The sequence below is a fragment of the Phocoena phocoena genome, chromosome 16 (assembly GCF_963924675.1).
Source record: "Phocoena phocoena chromosome 16, mPhoPho1.1, whole genome shotgun sequence".
Taxonomy (NCBI): domain Eukaryota; kingdom Metazoa; phylum Chordata; class Mammalia; order Artiodactyla; family Phocoenidae; genus Phocoena; species Phocoena phocoena.
Genome location: NC_089234.1, coordinates 65,867,231 through 65,885,912, shown reverse-complemented (window position 1 = coordinate 65,885,912; position 18,682 = coordinate 65,867,231). Strand labels below are relative to the sequence as shown.

Sequence of the window (18,682 nt, the reverse complement as noted above, 5' to 3'; positions counted from 1 at the left end):
AAACAGAGTAGGAATGAAGGTAATACCTAGACCAGTGGTTAGACTACTCAGCAATTCATTACCTTCCCTGTTTTGTTCCCACTCAAGACACATACCACCAAAGATAAACGCCAAATGCATCAACAGTCCTTTCAGTTTTATTGCTTTAACATATAGTTTAATTATCAGTTGAGCAAATTATTAACAAACTACAGTGACATGAGTTGAAATAAATATTGTTTCAAATAATACTGCATAATTTCAAAACAAACCCAGTGTTACATGCGTGAAAAAATTGAGAACACAATAAAAAAGAAAAATTTGATTCAGTTAAGCACAAAAGGAATGCAGAATCCCAAACAAGGAATATCTGACCTTCTATGTCAATGTCGTGAGGGTATTAAAGAGCTTTACCTATTCCTGGATAAATAATTCATTTTTATTGATTGGTGAAATTGACTTTAAGGATAAATAATGACCAGAAAGCTCTACAAGTGCTTTTGCCAAAGTTTATCTATGGCCAAACCATAAACCTACTTTGAATTGGCAGTTATTGAGTGGTTGCTTCACTCAGCCCCATTCTGCCTTCTGCAGAGCAGGGTGAGGTGTAGAAGCCAAGGTACTGATAGTTTGAAACACCTCAAATGCCACTAAACTTAAGTTCTCAAGATATTGCTCCAATAAACATGACTATTATCAACTGCTTGCTTTTATTTAATCTCAGGCTGTCAGCTTAAATCTCCCTTCATCCTGATTTACAATGTGCATGCTACCTTCAGAAATGTCACTACGTTTAAAATGTCAAAGTTGTTGCCTGTAAAAGGACATAAGGTAAAGTAAGTGAATTTTTTTTTTTTTTTTTTGCCAAGTCAGTATGGAACTAAAACATAATCAAAATGGAAAGCAGGGGCATCTGGAAATCTTTCACTGGAAGTTTTAATTCTTATTTAATCACCCGAAAACTTGCTCAAGAAAATTTTGTTTTGTTTTTTAAAGTCCCAACTATTAGGTACTAAGTTGGGCATAACATATGTCTACTTCTGTTTTCAGGGAGTTGTTAGTCATGGATATCAAAGAAAAATTATTATGCTGTCATTCAGGGCCAATGAAATTTTCTTTGGAGGAATTTTACCACACAAGGACAATTTTCAAAATCAGTCAGAAGCACAGCTTAACCCTGCAAGACAGTTGCTGAAATTCTCATATTTATATCTCACTGTATACCAGCACATAAAAATAGAGTTATAATGGTATAAGATTCAGCAAGCAATGGAATACTATCTCTACAGTATTTTCAAAATTAATTTTATGTTTAAAGCTTAAGGAAAAAGAAAAGTTCGGTGTAACTGAGAGTGTGAACTAACCTCTCAGACTTGCCCCTTTGCCTTATGAATAAACACTCCAATCCAGATTTGATGTTAGAAGCCCAGACTTGTCAGTCTTAGCTAGACTATCACTGAGTATCACAGAGAGGTTCAGATAATTCATAAAGATGGGAAACTGATGGACATGTTGAGGGCTGGCCTGGGACTACATAATACATGGTTGTCTGAATAGAAAAAGTAATCTGCCAGCTTTGAACTATTGATATAATTATTGAAAGGGGGCTTTAAGATGTTTAGAGATGCTGCGTATCTTTAAGACCAAATACCCAGAACAAAAAATAAGCATTCTTCTTGAAAATGCAAAGGAAAGAAAACTTTATAACTAAAAAATACCTCATTTGGAATGAAAACACAGGACCTAAGTAGAATTAGTATTCTGCTAATACCATTTAAGTGGCTGTTGTATATATCCTACATTGAAGAGATTTTTAGAGATGGTTGTTAGAAATCTGAGCCTCTTTCAGAGTTTCCCTCCAGAGCTTCCTTTTATGACAGTTGGCAGCAGGCACCATCATGACTGCCAGGTACCCAAAACTGAAGACCCCAAATAAATACATTCCCAGTTTAAGGAAACATTTCTGGCCCTACTTTAAGAAAGATTAGAAAGTCATTTAACTACCCCAGGCCTGAGATAGGGAGGTCTATCCAGCAACATGGGCAAGAGGGAGAGTCTAGACTTCAGTTGTCTCTAGGATCCTAGAAGGACCATGTAAAGTTAAAGGACTAAATTTGTTTACAGTCAGACACATACTGTATACATTGTTACCTCTATAAAGAAGGAAACATACATTTCCTATGGTTCAGTCAGTGTGGAATACAAAGAAACTTTAGCTTATTTCAATAATCCTTGGCCCATCCTCCCTGGGATATATAATTTTAAACACACATTAGCAGTAAAGAAGGAAAGAAATGGTGTCAACAAATTGTTTTCACCAGTCAATGCTAAAGATGGATTTTAAACAGGCATCTCCATGGAAGATTTCACCTCTGTGGAAGTGAAAGTAATTTGGTGTTTTCATCTGATTTCAGATCACGTAGATGAAATATTCACTCCTCATATATCTGATATTTTTATTCAATTATTAGAGGTTATAACATTCAGCTAATTACTTATGTACCTGCTTTTTGTTTGCTTTGAGTGATGTAGGCATGGATTTATATACCATAAATATTTAAGTTTTGATCCTTTTGCTTTTACATAGGAAGCCAGCCAGCATTTGAAATGTGCATCTCATTTTCAACTAAAAACTCCAATCCCATTTTCCAGGAAATCTGGATGGTGTGGTGGCTAAAAGTTCAGACTCTAGAGTGCAACCAAATTTTAAGGCCAGTGAGTTTTCAAGCAAGATCCGTCTCCTTAGTTTCTTTTCCTAAGGAATAGAGCTGATGATGTTTATCTCCTAGGGTTATTGAAAAAATTAAATAAGGTAATAGCATTCAACACAGAGTCTGCCCATAAGGGCAAGAATCACTGTTTGTTTTGTTATCTGGTATATCCTAAGAACCTAGAGCAGTGCCTGGAACAGCAAAGTTGCTCAAAAGATATTTGTTAAATATATAATATCCCGATTAACTCTGATACTGGGGAGAATTTCACCCACCAACATGCTAAAAAATTGGCTGAATTTCAATTTCTCATCTTGCAAACAATATCACTAAATGATCCTCAGAAGTTATATAGTTTGTCCTCTGCCCTGACACGACTTCACCCAAACTGCCGAAGATAAGTGCCCTATCCTATCCTTAAAATCTTCCTCAGGAGAAGGCTGCCTAATCGTCACAGAACTCAAAACTCTTCCTCCCTCTGGTATAAAAGTTACCTGCTTCTGCAGCTACCTTTCTTATTCCCTCCTCTACCTCTGTCACTTTCTTACCCACTTTCTTTTAGAACTGCTCTGTATTTACTGCTTTTTTCCCCCTCCAACTTGTTAAATTCATTTTGAAGTTCATTCCTTGGGTTTTGTTCTCCTAAACCAGTGGGGACTGTTGGATTCTAGAAGCCAGCCTGCAGCCATGAAACATCTCATCCCAGGATCTACATAAAGGCCAGCCCTACAAACCATCTATTATCTGTAGGTGGGATTCTGGTAAGGTTGGGTTCCATTTGCAAGCGGTTCTCTCAGTTAGTATAATCTTCTTTTGAAGTGTTCAGGAATAAGTCCTGTCTATCTTGGTAGGGGAAGAAAATTCACATGTAAAATGATTAATATAGGAAATTATTCTTTCTTTTGCTTTAATAGAAAATGTTTCTTGTTCATGTAAATTAGTTAAAACGGCAAAAGAATGCATTAAAAATTTTAATCCTTCTCTCTTTCAGATGTCTAGGAGAGTGTTAAAACCTTGATTACCTCTTTAGTTGCACACACCTGGTTTTAGTAACATCCACATTTTTCTATCCTAATAGACCCAAAGAACCAAAATGAAAACTTGAAACTACTTTGTGTGTAGACTCTTCTGTCATTAGGCCTGGCTTGTTTATTTGGCAGTAACATGCAAAATATTTACTAATATTAAAGATATTATAATGATAGGGAAAGAGAGTTATGACAAAAAATGCTATAGGGTTTTTGTCCGATTAAGTGTTGTTTTCTGGTATGTGACATATAAATGAAAATGATAAATATACATTTTTAAGGTTGCAGACCTTTTTCTAGTTGCCTTAAAAAGAATTATTAAAATAATATGGAAGTTACAGTCTTTTAACTGGATGCCCCTAAATTTTCTGATGCAGTCAAACAGAAGTATTTCTGACTTTCCAAAAAGAAAAATGGCTGTTTGATACCTAAATATGCAATAAGCAGCCTGTCTTAACAAAAGACAGGCAGACAAAAGTACAGATTTTATTCAACTTGATATTCTGGCACTTGCTTTGCTAACCTAGAGAATTACTTACAATGAAGATGAAACAGGCTGGCAGCTCTGCAAGGACTTCACTAGAGAAAGGTAAATACCACCAGGAAAAGTCTCGATCTCACTCTACTCATTCTGCCACTGTACAGAAATATGTATCCATGGGAACCACAGTGCCTAGCATGGAAGTGTTCATTTGACACCGAAAAAGATAAGAATGTTTTCTGGAATAGAAAAAAAAAAAAGAAAAAAGAAAAAAGATAATGGCATTGGGAATTAAAATTAGTACTTTTAACTAGAATGCTACAGAATGTATTAATCAGTTGATATGTGGGATGGTCTCCTAAGGGGATGAGAGATGAGCGAGAGAGATTTTGAACTAAGAGGGAAGGACATTATTTGGGGGTAACTGATTGGGATGAGCAGGCCTGCTGCATCATTCTGGTAGTAAACTGTCAGCAGTTTATAGGAAGATACGGAGCTCAGGGATGGTGAGATGAAAAGACCACCCTGAATGTGAAGGTGTAGGAAGTCACTGGAAATACTTTCTCTGTTGTCAGACATTAGTCTTTTCAGCCACTCATTAAATTTGAGGAGCACTAATTATTAGGTTTGAGGCCCAGATTGGGCACTTAACGGTGTGCTCACAATTTTAAATATCTTGCTTTACTCTGACTTGAAAACTGACCTCTCTGAAGATGTTAAGTGTGCAAGGATGTCAGCCTGACGACACGGGCCTTTCTATAGAGTTGTGGAGGTACTTACCCCTCATACAGAAGGAATTTTATGGGGAACGTATATGTTATCTTAATACTGATAAATTCAGAGATTTGCAAAGACCAGAAGGCAATTTTAAGAATATTGTATTTTCTAATACATTCACAGTTTTCGTTCATGTCATAGGACAAGCAGAAAGGGAATAATTAACAAATTTCCTTAGAAGTTTAGTGTTTGAATTTTTTCCAGACTCATTCATTTAGTCCATTAGAAAGAAGGAAATATTTTAAGCCATTAATTTCCACTTGTGATAAGTAAAAGGGAAAGATTTATATTTATCACCTTTCCTATTTAATGGAAACCTTCCAGTTTTCCTAACTAAAAAATCTTGAGTGGATTCACAGATATTTTCTAACTTACCATTCTGATTTCAGTCTAATGTTTGCCAGTGATGCTGGTGGCTAACCAGGACGGAACTGCTGTCCTTCAAAGGTGATATAAACCCTCTCCTCCCTCCCAAAGATGATTTTTCCTTCATAAATTAACATAACTCAATTTCACTAAAAGAGAAAGGTGAGTTTTGATTAGCAAGATAAAGCAAAAGTATCATTAGAAGAAGCACCAATCTCTGTGATGCAATTTCAAAAGATGCATAGATGGGCCACCAAGCAATCACTCTCATTAAGAAATTTCTGTCATTCCCCTGCCAGAAGAAGGGCTCAGTTATAAATATATACACCACCTTCATACTTACTGATTAGATTCATTTAACTATGTTTTATAATGGGAGGATTTGTTAATATATTTGCTGCTAATTTTTCTTCTAAGTATTATACTATTAGCGGGTTTGAATTGAATTAAATCCTGAAATGCTGCCCACTGCAGGAATTGAGTCAGGTGGACAGATGTCCTTCTCAGCTCTGTACATCTTGTTCTTATTGCACCTTTGATTATCGCACCAGACTTTACTCCTGGGACATTCTCCAAGTTAATGTTTTTTTTTTTTTAATTAAGTTTTGCTTAATTATAGTTGTTTGCTTTGAGCTAAGCTGGAAATCCCTCTACTTTGAAGAGGAGGACCTGTTCACATCTCATTTTTAAAGAGTCCTTTTCTTAAGATAGATACAGAGGTTATTTGATAAGTGTATAATTTCAAATTAGTTATGTTCTTTTGGCATCCAGCGCTGCATTCTAAACTCTAACCTGTGGAAAGCTGATGTAGAATTAAACAGACATTAGATTTTGTAAATGAGACTCTTACGATTCTTGAACATGTGGCTTTAGGAACTAAGATAGATATACTAGTAGTTTGGTAATTTTTTAAGAAATTATTTTCTCAACTAAATTGTAAATTCATACTTCTACCTGACAAAAGGAAGTGTCATAGATGTAACTCTTGTAACGTCTATCTTAGAACAGAAAATGATGGTAGCATGTCAACAAAAGAAATTCCCTGTTTTGCCTCAGTTAGCTAGCTAGTCCTGGACAATATAATTATCTGGATTCTCTAATTCCTTTCTGCACTGCCTTTTCTTTGAGGGAGTGGACTCTGTCCAGAATAATATTGACCGTGGGCCAGCGCACACTGCAAGAGAGGCAGGAGCGTATTGCTTTCACTCTTAGAAAGTGTATGTATCAATACTTAGCCCAGGTAACCTAGCGTTTTGGAAGAACAATATAACGTATTACAATGAAAAAAGTTTACATTTTCCCCATAATATATTAACATATTGACCGATTAAATCCCTTTCCCATACCATTTTGTTCAACATTTCCCATACCATTTTGTTCAACATACCGCACACATCACGCTCTCAACCTTTATGCCTTCTTATGTTTCACACATTCTTTTACCCAAACTGGCCCTCCTAACATCAACTGATGTTGCATGTTTAAACTTTACCTAGTCAAACTAAGATGACATGGCTGTTGAAACAGTTCATTGATGGAAATGTTTTACAAAGTGAAGTTACGATGTGGGTATAACTTTGATAAAGTAGAATAGGAAATTCATGTTATAATCCTGTGAATGGGAACTCTATGCATGAGAAAAGGTAAAACTGAAACTTAACTCCTCCAGAGACAGACAGACAGACAGAAGTAGAAAGAGAGAGCAACGCACTAGACTCTGAAACTATTATAAAGTGCACTATGAACTCAATTCGGCACCAGCACATTGATTGCAGTTATAAAATGACCTCAGACTTTTATTTTTAAAAATGTTATTAAAATCACTCCAGCTTCATTGCCACTAAACTCTACTTCAGAGTTCAGCGGTACCACACACATTTTTTGTTATATTTTACTCAATGACAAAATATTTTTCAAACTGGCCTTTTCCTTTTAATTACACTTGCAAGGTGATACAAACGGAGTCATGCAGAACTCCTTGCATTTCTGTTATCAGTCATAACTCGTTTGGGGATAGAGTTAAATGCCCATTTCCCCAATGGATGATAACTCTTCCTCCATATATGTAGTATTCTGGTGGGCCTTTTTAAATCCAGAACTCAACGTGCAGAACAGCAGAACACAGTCGAGTCCTGAAAACGCACACTTGTGGCATGAAAACTCATTGTAAACTTTATAATGTTAATAAATTGTTTCATAAATAATTAAGGCGGACCTTGAAAATCCAGAAAGTAACTTGATTGCTCAAGCTTGGTTAGTTTCTGATGGATATTAGCCCAATCAGTTGACAACAATTGTTACAAATATCTAGAGAGTGATTTTTTTTTTTTTTTTTCCTGTAGAAGGAATCACACATGTCTGTCAGGTTACATCAGATAAAGGAAGTATGGAGATTAAATGGGAGAGTATTTTATGAAATCTTTTGTTTCCGTTGAAAACCAAGTCAAGAGCTCATATCGCTATTTTCATTTAAAATGAAGAGGGTGAGTACACTTAAGCTGTTACAGGTGAACAGGGCTCATTTGAGTCTCCTGTGTTCATTTAGTAATGAATATAAGATTCTCCGTGATGGGAGAGGCTGAATGACCCTGAAGATTTCATTCATTCAAAAAGCATCTGTTGATTCCTTATTAGGTGCTGGCCATGCAGAAATGACAATGGCATGATCCCCAATATACGTCGCTCATGTTGGTTAGGCTTGCAGTGTTTTACATTATTTGTGGGTTAAATTCTAAGTGAACTTACAGAACTAATCAAGTGTAAAAAGAAAGCAGTGTGTTTAGCCCGGACTTTGTCATATAAACCCTGGAGGAGAATAGTGGTTTCAGTAGATACGTCTTCCTCTGAATTCACTCATCACTTGCACTGGGTGGATTTTTTTCTTTGCTGAGCCTCGTCTGACAGCTGCGTACGTTTCCTCTGGTTTCTCTCTTTTAATCAAGGGTTTTTTTGCAGGAGCCTTCATTCTCCACATAACAACTGGGTGCCGGGGCCCAGCAGGACTCTGAATTCGGATGATCTTGGTTGAGGCAATGTAAGACATTTTCACTGTTTGCACTACAGCATTCATTAAATTTTTGGCTGCTTGGATCAGGGAGGTGACACTGTCCAACTGTAGAAAAAAACCAAAAAAAACAAACTATTATTCAGAGAATGTAATCAGGAATTTAAAGAGATTTAATGTTACAGAAAATGAAATGTGCCACTTTGTTTTTATCCCAGAAACGAATGAGTTATTCCTCATTTTATACACCTAGGTAAATTAGCACATCAATCTAGTTTTAATCATTTATCTAGTCATCTGATGCATAAGTAGTTCCATATTCTATTTTCTAAGATGATAGCTTAGATTTCTTTTTCTTGGTTTTCAGTGAAATCAGTTCTGTACCTTCTATAGCATACCATAAGAACCAGATGGTCACTGCTTTCTTTGTAATGGATCTCCATACTTCCAGGGTTAATGTTCACCCCTTTTGTAAGAAACGACTGTCTGCAGTAAAAGCTATATCATATATAAGTAACTTAATAAAACAACAACTGAAAAACCTTCTCAGGGAATTCACAGTCTACGATAAATAGCATACACACATATGCATATACACATGCATGTATACCACTCATTTTCATGAATATTTCCCAAATAATTCCACCTACAAGAGTCTCTTCTTTAAAAACACGTAATTCTTACACCTATCACAGGCAGTGTATTAAAACAGATCTTTTCAGTCAAAGTTGGTTTAAATTTCAGATCTGCCTGCCATTTAGTAACATAAACAAATCATTTAACTGTTTTCTCCTAGTTTCCTCAGATATAAAATAGGAAAAGAGTACTTACTGAAATTAAATAACATGTGTGAAGAGCCTAGTAGACTGCCACATAGTCGTTATTAATTATTTCCTTTGTTTCTTGGGAAGGCTGACAAAATTGCTTAATTATAAAGATATACCAATGAAATTACTAAAAGACACCTTTTCCCACATGATTCTATTTTGGAATTGTTGTTATGTTTTCTGGGTTGTTCACTAAAACCATCTCAGGGCAAAATGAGGTGATAGTCTTAGGATCTTGCAAAATACTTTAGAGCTAAGCCCAGTTGGTTCATTTTTATATAAATAATGCCTCTTCCATTATCTTAGTCTGGCAGATTGTCACCCACAGCCAACTCACACAGGAAGATGTGCTTCCACTGTCACCTGGCTGTGATGTGTGCTGTCAGGGTGAGGCTCAAACACTGCCTCTGTAGTTACTGAAATCCATCAGCAGCTGACTGGCCTGAGTACTCTACTCAGTTTGCAGTTCGAGGAATCTCATCTCACACAGAATAAATGAGCGAAGGAAAGTAGTAAGCTCAGGTTATGTGCCTGGGGCAGTGGTCTAGCTGGCTGTTTCCTCAGTGAAAAATTTAATTAGCCCCATTATAGGCTGACCCCGAAATCCGTAAAAAGGTAACACCAAAAAATATGTAATTTGAAAGGCAGTAATACTTGAAAACTACACATCTTTGAGTCTTTTTACTTATTGAAGCCAGAAATGTAAAATCTTTGTATGTGTCAGGAATGACAAACAGGATTTCATGAAGCACTCACATGTATTTCACAGAACACTTAGAACTTCTGAATCTGTACACAACTTAAAAAAAAAAGACTTTGAATAGACTAACACACTTTGTAATTAATGTTACACTGTGGACAAACTGCACGCTAAAATCTGCTGTTTAATAATTAGCAATTTTCATTAAAGACCTCCTAGGACTAGTTAGATTCTGAAAGTCGTCTCCAATCTCACTGTAGTAAGAAGAAAGTTTTTCTAAGTGATGAATGAACCTGAATAGTATTGAGGATCCTTGGTACTCTCTTTGAAACATGAAACTATTTGGTGTATTCTCAGGGCTCTGTGCTGCCATTAAGTCTTCTGGAGAAGAAGGTCCTAGGGACCTGCTGTCATTCAAGATTTCACCAGGGCCTCTGGCCTTCCACCGTAAAACTTACATTCTCTTCTCCTTTTGGCTCTGTAATCTTGTCACGTATGGACTGTATTTATTTCATTTGCTTTTGAAGCAAATGAACCCACCCATACAAGTGGGTTTTATACATAAACCTATAGTCTTGAAAGGAGGTTTAAGTTAAATTCATGACTTAAAATGTGGAAATTGACTTGTCTTCTTTCCTCACTGAATCAGCAAAGCCCCGTCTGTGCCATTGTGGTTTCTTATTCTGGCCTCTGACAAATCTTTTTATTTAAAAATCCTAAATGACTGTAGTAGGATTTGTCCTCCAGTAGACTGAAGAAAACCGCAGGACAAATTATCCCTCTAGGAGAGCATGAAAACTAGTTCTGCAGACAGATTAGGACAATTGCTGCAAGAATACTGTTATTTCATGAGGAAAGCTTGTAAGACATTCTATGAGGATCTTTGAGGTCCAAGAGCTATATGCCCTAAGAGGCCTGACTTTTTGCTATTAGCCAAATCACAGGCCACACAAGCAAGGGGCACAGACAAGCCAAGCAAATGGTAGGGAATTTTGTTTGAGGCCTAAGCAGTGCCCCAGGCCTACTCATAGAGAATAACTGCACAATTTCATGTCTCCAAAAAGTATTATAAGTCCTCTTACCAGGCTTAGTTTAATGAAAAATCCTCCAAGGGAAGAATTCAAAAGAATTCCCTTTGTGGAAACAAAGCATATTTGAGTAGGCTAATGTACCACTTTGGGATCTCTGTGTTCAATTTCTTGAACAAAGTTTTCTGAATTTCACAAGTGTACCTGTGCGAGCGAGAATGTTATCTCACCCAAAAGGCCTGGTAGAGTAAACCAATCAGACGATAAAACTCAGGTCCAAAAATTCTCTTACCGTTACAAATCACTTTCATCAACTGAAAAGGCTTCTACGTAAATGTAACTTGAAATGTTTGCCATAAAACGAGCTATTTTTCCTAACATCTGGTAACAATCCTCTCTGATTTGGATGAAGAGTTTTTGATCAGGGTATCAACTGAGAAATGAAATGGCTTCTAAGGCCCTGAAACCTCCTAAGGTTATATGTAAATATTTGCATGCAGGTACCTATAAGCAGCTTCCTGTTGCCTTCTTTCCATAAAAGTGGATGAGGTTAAAAAAAATAAAGACGACCTTGATCCAAATTAAAGGCGTGTGATCTATGTAAAGTGGAAGTCTGTTCTCCTACCACGGTCAATAGGAATATAGCCATCCTTCTTATGGTAGTGACGTGTGCTTAGTCTACAATACCGATGTGGTTTCAAAATAACTGAACTCATGGGTCTATTAATGTCACAATAAGATCTTCGGTATTGTCTGTGTTCAAAAGTAAATCGGACATAGTTCATAAGTTCTGCCTCTTTTTTTTTTTGAGGATCTACATGAATATAGAGACGATGCCCAGTGTTAGCTCTAACTGCAAGGTGTATTTTGCAAATAATCCAAATTAAGACCATCTAAATAGAGTCCTCCTCGATATTGTCACTCGACAGATCTTAGTTCATTTTATGGTAATGTCTCTTTTGTGCTTTGTGGTATGTAATCTGTGATTTCAGTTAAGCTACAGTACAGATCTGTCCAGTTCTAAGAATGTGTTCAGACAAAAGGCTTGCTCCTAGTTAGACATGTGTCTGCAAGCCTTTGTTGTGGAAAAGGGTTAGAACAACAATAAAAGGTATGTTCTTTTCTCTCATAAAATGTCAAAATTTTGTTCATGTATACATAAAATGGCTGGATCTTTTTACAAAACTCGAAGTTAAATACCTGTGATAAAAGTCCTCAACAACTACATCAGAGTGGAATGTTCGCTGGCAAATCTTTGTTCAGATCTTACTGTAATTATTGATAGTTAAGAGGAATATCCAAGAAAGACATGCTGATTATTCCTTCTTTTAATTTTGTAAGTTCCTTATCTACGTTATGTCAGAACACCAGAATGTCTTGTACTATACTACTCTAACTCTCCACATTCTGGGTACAAGACCTTTGTCAGAAATGTGTTTTGCATGAGGTTGCTAACTCCCACTGATGTAGATCCCATACCCTTGCACCTGGGCTGTCACCTGGGGAAAGCATAGATAGCTCCCCAACCCCTGTGTGAAGTGCCATGGCAACTACAGTTGCTGGGACTCCTGTGGAGAGAAAAGCCTGGTGTTGCCTGGAGAAATATATTTCCTGTCCTATAACCTTCTAGGTAAACTGGTGCCAAGGTAGCCTATGATATTCTTGTAAGTCTCAATGTTTACCTGAACTTAAAGACCCTTGGTGGATGTAGCACCTGCACAAAAGTAGTACTTGAAAGGCAAATGTGTGCGGTTTGGCTCCAAGTATAACAGCTTATAATAATTGCTAATATCTGTTGTGTGCCTCCTATGTGTTGGCGCTGTTCTAAACAGTTGACATAAATTAACTCAGCAATCCTATGAGGTAAGTACTATTATTATCTCCATCTTAAAGATGAGGAAACAAAGGAACTAGGTTTGGTAGCTATCTCAAGGCGACACAGCTATTAAATGGTAGAGTTGGAATTGGAGCCAAGGCAGTGTTGTTCAAGTACCTGGTACTTTTACCCATTACACAACACTGCCTCTCAGTAATATGTCACTTGCAATGTGTATTTATTTTCAGATATTGTATAGTTGAAGAAATTGCACCAACATTAATACAATGTCCTAAAATTTAAAAAATGACTATTCAATAACTATTTTTAGAAAGGTTATAGAATTTTTGTATGCTTGTTGGTACTAAGAAAAATGAGGGTATCTTACTTGCCAATGTATTTTGTTAGGATGGTAGTCTGATAATATTTATACTCCATTATTTTCCAAGCAGCATGTTTTTGAAATAGTAAGTAGAAATACTCAGTCATCCTCATAAACCCCAAACAGTTTGAAGACTTCGAGATTAAAGATATTTTCTAACAAAACCCTTTAAAATTTTAAAATGTAGATCTCAGTAAACATATCAATAAGGCAAAGATAAACCATAAACAAATCATATTATAATTTCTAGGACATGGAATTGTATAACATTTACTTCATCTTTAAAATGTGTCATACTGTAAATACAAAGAAAACTTTTTTTTTCTGATTCTCAAACAAAATTAAATAAATTTGTTTGCCTTGGTTTTGCACTAGAAACCAGGATTTTGTCCCCAGACCCTGGAGTTGCTCGTTAACCCGTACTTAGTTTTAAAATGCTCAGTTAAAGTATTTGGAAATAAGGTTAACATAGGTAACGTTAAAGGGCGTTACATATGTGTGTTGGTAGATAACAAGTGACAGCTTAAATATTTCTTAAAAGTAAACACTGTTACAGTCTTTCTAACTTACGACTGATCTAATAATGGTAGTTGTACACCCTAGGAAATATTTAAATACACATTTGTTAGCAAAAATACATCATCTAATTCAACATGTTTTTAGTATCCACCCTGAACTTTTTTCTTGAGGACCTAATTTTATCCAAATACGTGCTTAACACATCCTTTTGTTTCTGAACAGATTTTTAGAAGAATGACCTGTACTGAAAACATTCTCCTTTTTTGGTTGCATTCAAAAATGTTAAAGAGGCAGCCTGGCTTAATGGGAAAATCAAACAAGGGGCGTTGTTAAGGCTAGTCAAAATGGAGTTATACATCCAAATTGAAATTGTCAAGCTTATAATTAAATTGAGAAGGTGGCACCTTCCTTGAACATGAAGAGTTATTCCAGCGGGCCACTGATAGGATTCATCTTGTAAATTTGTCCTTTGCCAGCTCTCCATCAGATCATGACAACAGAAAAGGACAACTTAAGTTGAAAGGGGGAAAATCAATGTATGGAATAACTAAAGAAATTTAACACTGCTGAAAGGGCCCCATACATGAAGTGAAATATGACATGTATTCAGTTGTAATATATTGTCCCGTCAAAAAGCAATTTTCAGATCTTATTGTTTTCTAAAGCACATCTTCCAGGCCAAAAACGTTTTATGTCATCTTAAAAGGAAATAATAAAAAACATAACACCAATTCAGCTGGCTACTCAGAATGCTTTTTAATTCTATCTGAAATGGCCTATTTTGGAAATACTATTGGTAATGTTAGTGATTAGCTATCCTATAGTCATGTTGGCTTAAAGGCAGATGATTAGCTGAAGAACTAATTTTCTATAACAATTTTACCCCAGCTACTAGTTACACAGACTCTTTACTAAGTAGTGCTAGCAGGAGGGGCTGGGTTTGGCATGGTTCTCTGACCTTCTGTGTTTCAGCCTGTGCCGTTCTCTCCAGCATCAGGCAGCGCTCTGAGTTCTTTTCTGCCCTTTTCACAGACACCTACTGATAATACTCAACCTGACATCTTAATGACGTTGCAAGGAGTCTGTGCTAAGAGTAAGAAAGCACCGTTGTTGGTCCTAGATCGTACACTCATCTCTTGCATGACCATAGGTAAGGAAAAACTAGGTTGTGTGAAGCTAAAGATCCAAAGAGCATCCGTTCTCCAATCCATGTAAGGACTTCCATTTCATAGACCTTTTCACATTCCTCACACTATTTTTCCACCTGTCTTGATCATCATCATTCTACCATTTTAACCCCTCTAGTTGCAGTAGTAAACATTGCTTAGCTTGCTTCTGTCTGCTACAACCAACAAGTAGAAGAGGTCCATGTTCCCAGCACTGATCCATAGGTTACTCTCTCTTAGAGAATCCCCTCATTGGCCAGATGGGTTTCTAGATAAATTGGTGGCCACCAAGCTGAAGCTGAGAGACAATGCTTTTGTGTCTTTAGCCAATTATTGCACCCATTCTACCCAAACACTGTTTCAAACTTCCACTCTAATCAAACCTTTGTCACCTCACATTCTCACTTGTTCTGCAGATTACTTCACTTAAAATATAAAACAAACAAGAAAGCAAGGAGACAACAAAATAGTAACAAAAACAGAAGCAGCAAAATGAAACTGCCTGAACTTGTCCTTAATTCTTGTCCATTTTTATTAAAATGAAAGTTATCTCTTTTTCTCTCTATAAGTGATACTTCTAATTATACCCTAGATTCTATTCCCTCTCTGCCTTCTTGGAGATTTTGCACAATTACTAATTATTTTCTACCAATGCATCTTCATTCTGTTCCTTTCTATTGGCTTTTTCACTGTAGTATTTGTTTATTTTTTATATTTTTATTGAAGTATAGTTGATTTACAATGTTAGTTTCAGGTGTACAGCACAGTGATATAGACCATAATACATTTAAAGCTTTTACAACATATTGGCTATATTCCCTGTGCTGTACATTATTACATACTGTATCTTATTTATTCATACATAGCAGTTTGTATCTCTTAATCCCATACCCCTACCTTGTGTCTCCCCACTGTTAATCACTAGTTTATATCTGTGAGTCTGTTTCTGTTTTGTTATACTGACATATGTTGTATTTTTAGATTCCACCTATAAGTGAAAAAATACAGTGTTTGTCTTTCTCTGTCTGACTTACTTCACTAAGCATAATATGGTACAGGTCCATCCATGTTATTGCAAATGACAAAATCTCATTCTTTTTTATGGCTGAGTAATGTTCTGTTTTTCTGACACACACACACACCACATCTACTTTATCCATTTATCTTTTGATAGATGTTTAGTTGCTTCCATATCTTGGCTACTGTAGATAATGCTGCTCTGAACACTGGGCTGCATGTATCTTTTCAAATTAATGTTTTCATTTTCTTTGGATATATATCCAGGAGTGGAACTGCTGGATCATGTGGTAGTTCTATTTTTAATTTTTTGAGGAGCCTCCTTACTGTTTTCCACAAACCAATTTACATTCCCAATAACATTGAACTAGGGTTCTCTTTCTCTACATACTCACCAACATTTATCATTTCTCGTCTTTTTGATGGTAGCCATTCTGACCAGTGTGAGGTGATATCTCATTGTGGTCTTGATTTGCATTTCCCTGATGATTAGAAATGTTGAGCATCTTTTCATGTGCCTGTTTGCCATTGGTATATCTTCTTTGTAAAATGTCTATTCAGATCTTCTGCCCATTTTTTAATATGGATTGTTTGTTTTCTGGATACTGAGCTGTATGAGATGTTTAGTTGTTTTGGAAATTAACCTCTTACATGACACATCTCTTGCAGATATCTTCTCCAATTCAGTTGGTTGTGTTTTCATTTTATCGTTGGCTTCCTTTACTGTGCAAAAGTTTTTAAGTTTGATTAGGTCCCATTTGTTTATTTTTGCTTTTGTTTATCTTGCCTGAGGACACAGATCCAAAAAAATACATCTAAGGCTTATGTCAAAAAGTATACTGCCTATGTCTTGTTTTAGGAGTTTTACGGTTTCAGGTCTTATGTTAGGTCTTTAATCCATTTTGAATTTATTTCTGTATATGGTGTGAGAAAATGTTATAATTCCATACTTTAAAAAAAATTTATTTTATATTGAAATATAGTTGATTTACAATGTTGTTAGTTTCAGCTGTACAGCAAAGTGATTCAGTTATACATATATCTATTCTTTTTCAGATTCTTTTCCCATATAGCTTATTACAGAATTTTGAGTAGAGTTCCCTGTGCTATACAGTAGGTCCTTGTTGATTACTTATTTTATATATAGTAGTGTGCATATATTAATCCCAACCTCCTAATTTATCCCTCCCCACCACCTTTTCCCTTTGGTAACCATAAGTTTGTTTTCTAAGTCTGTGGGTCTGTTTCTGTTTTTGCAATTTCATTCTTTTACATGTAGCGTCCAGTTTTCCCAGCACCACTTCTTGAAGAGACTTTCTTTCCCTGTTGTATATTTTTGCCTCCTTTGTCATAGATTAATTGTCCATAAGTTCATGAGTTTATTTTTGGGCTCTCTATTCTGTTCCATTGATCTGTGTGTGTTTTTGTGCCAGTACTGCACTGTTTTGACTGCTGTAGCTTTGTAGTATAGTCTGAAGTCAGGAAGCATGATAACTTGCAGCTTTCTTCTTTTGTCTCAAGATTGCTTTGGCTATTTGAGGTCTTTTGTAGTTCCAAATAAATTTCAGGATTATTTGTTCTAGCTCTGTGCAAAATGTTGTGGGTATTTTGATAGGGATTGTATTAAATCTATAGATTGCTTTGGGTAGTATGAATATTTTTAACAATATTCATTTTTCCAATTCATAAACATGGGATATTTCCATTTATTTATATCATCTTCAGTTTCTTTCATCAATGTCTTATAGTTTTCAGAATATAGATCTTGCAGCTCTTTGGTTAAATTTATTCCTAAGTATTTTATACTTTTTTATGTGATTGTAAATGGGATTGTTTTCTTGACTTCTCTTTCTGCTAGCTCATTATTTGTATATAGAAAATCAAAAGATTTCTGTATTATTAATCTTGTATCCTACAACTTTACTGAAATCATTTTATTTGTTCTAACAGCTTTTTGGTGGAGACTTTAGGGTATTCTGTATATCATGTCACCTGCAAATAGTGACGCTTTTACTTCTTCCCTTCCAATTTGGATGCCTTTTATTTCTTTTCTTCTCTGATTGCTGTGGCCAGGACTTCAATACTGTGTTGAATAAAAGTGGTGATAGTATGCATCCTTGTCTTGTTCCTGATCTTAGAGGAAATGCTGTCAGTTTTTCACCACTTAGTATAGCGTTAGCTGTGGGTTTGTCATAAATGCCCTTTATTATGTTGAGGTATGTTCACTCTCTACCCACTTTGTGGAGAGTTTTTAACATTGAATGGATGTAGAATTTTGTCAAAAGCTTTTTATGCATCATGTGATTTTTTTATGGTTCCTTTTGTGGATATTGAACCATCCTTGCATCCTTAGAATAAATCCCCCTTGATCATGATGTATGATCCTTTTAATATATTGTTGGATTTGATTTGCTGATATTTTGTTGAGGATTTTTGCATTATGTTCATCAGTGATACTGGCCTGTAATTTTCTTTTTAGTGATATCTTTGTCTGATTTTGATATCAAGCTAATGTTGTCTCACAGAATGAGTTTGAAAGCATTCTTTCCTCTACAAGTTTTTGGAATGGGTTTGAGAAAGATAGGTGTTAACTCTTCTCTAAAAGTTGGTAGAATTCACTTGTAAAACCATATGGTCCTGGACTTTTGTTTGTTGGGATTTTTTCTTTTTTTTTTTTACTGATTCCATTTCATTATTGATAATTGTTGTGTTCATGCTTTCTATTTCTTCCTGATTCAGTGTTGTGAGACTGCACATGTCTAGGAATTTGTTTCTTCTAGGTTGTCCATTTTATTGGCATATAGTTGTTCTTAGTGATCTCATATGATCTGTTTTTCTGTGGGGTCGGTCATAACTTCTCTCCTTTTCCATTTCTCATTTG

At 35.8% G+C, this 18,682-nt stretch overlaps 1 protein-coding gene across 1 annotated transcript in view; it reads right to left on the bottom strand.

Annotated features, from left to right (window-relative positions):
* Window positions 1-7,818: 7,818 nt before the first annotated feature.
* CTNNA3 (catenin alpha 3) overlaps window positions 7,819-18,682 on the bottom strand; it is a 1,581,444-nt gene continuing 1,570,580 nt past the window's right edge. The window contains exon 18 of the mRNA XM_065894569.1: window positions 7,819-8,454. Within this exon, the coding sequence (XP_065750641.1) occupies window positions 8,167-8,454 (288 nt within the window). The 3' untranslated portion in view covers window positions 7,819-8,166. The remainder of the gene's footprint in view (window positions 8,455-18,682) is intronic.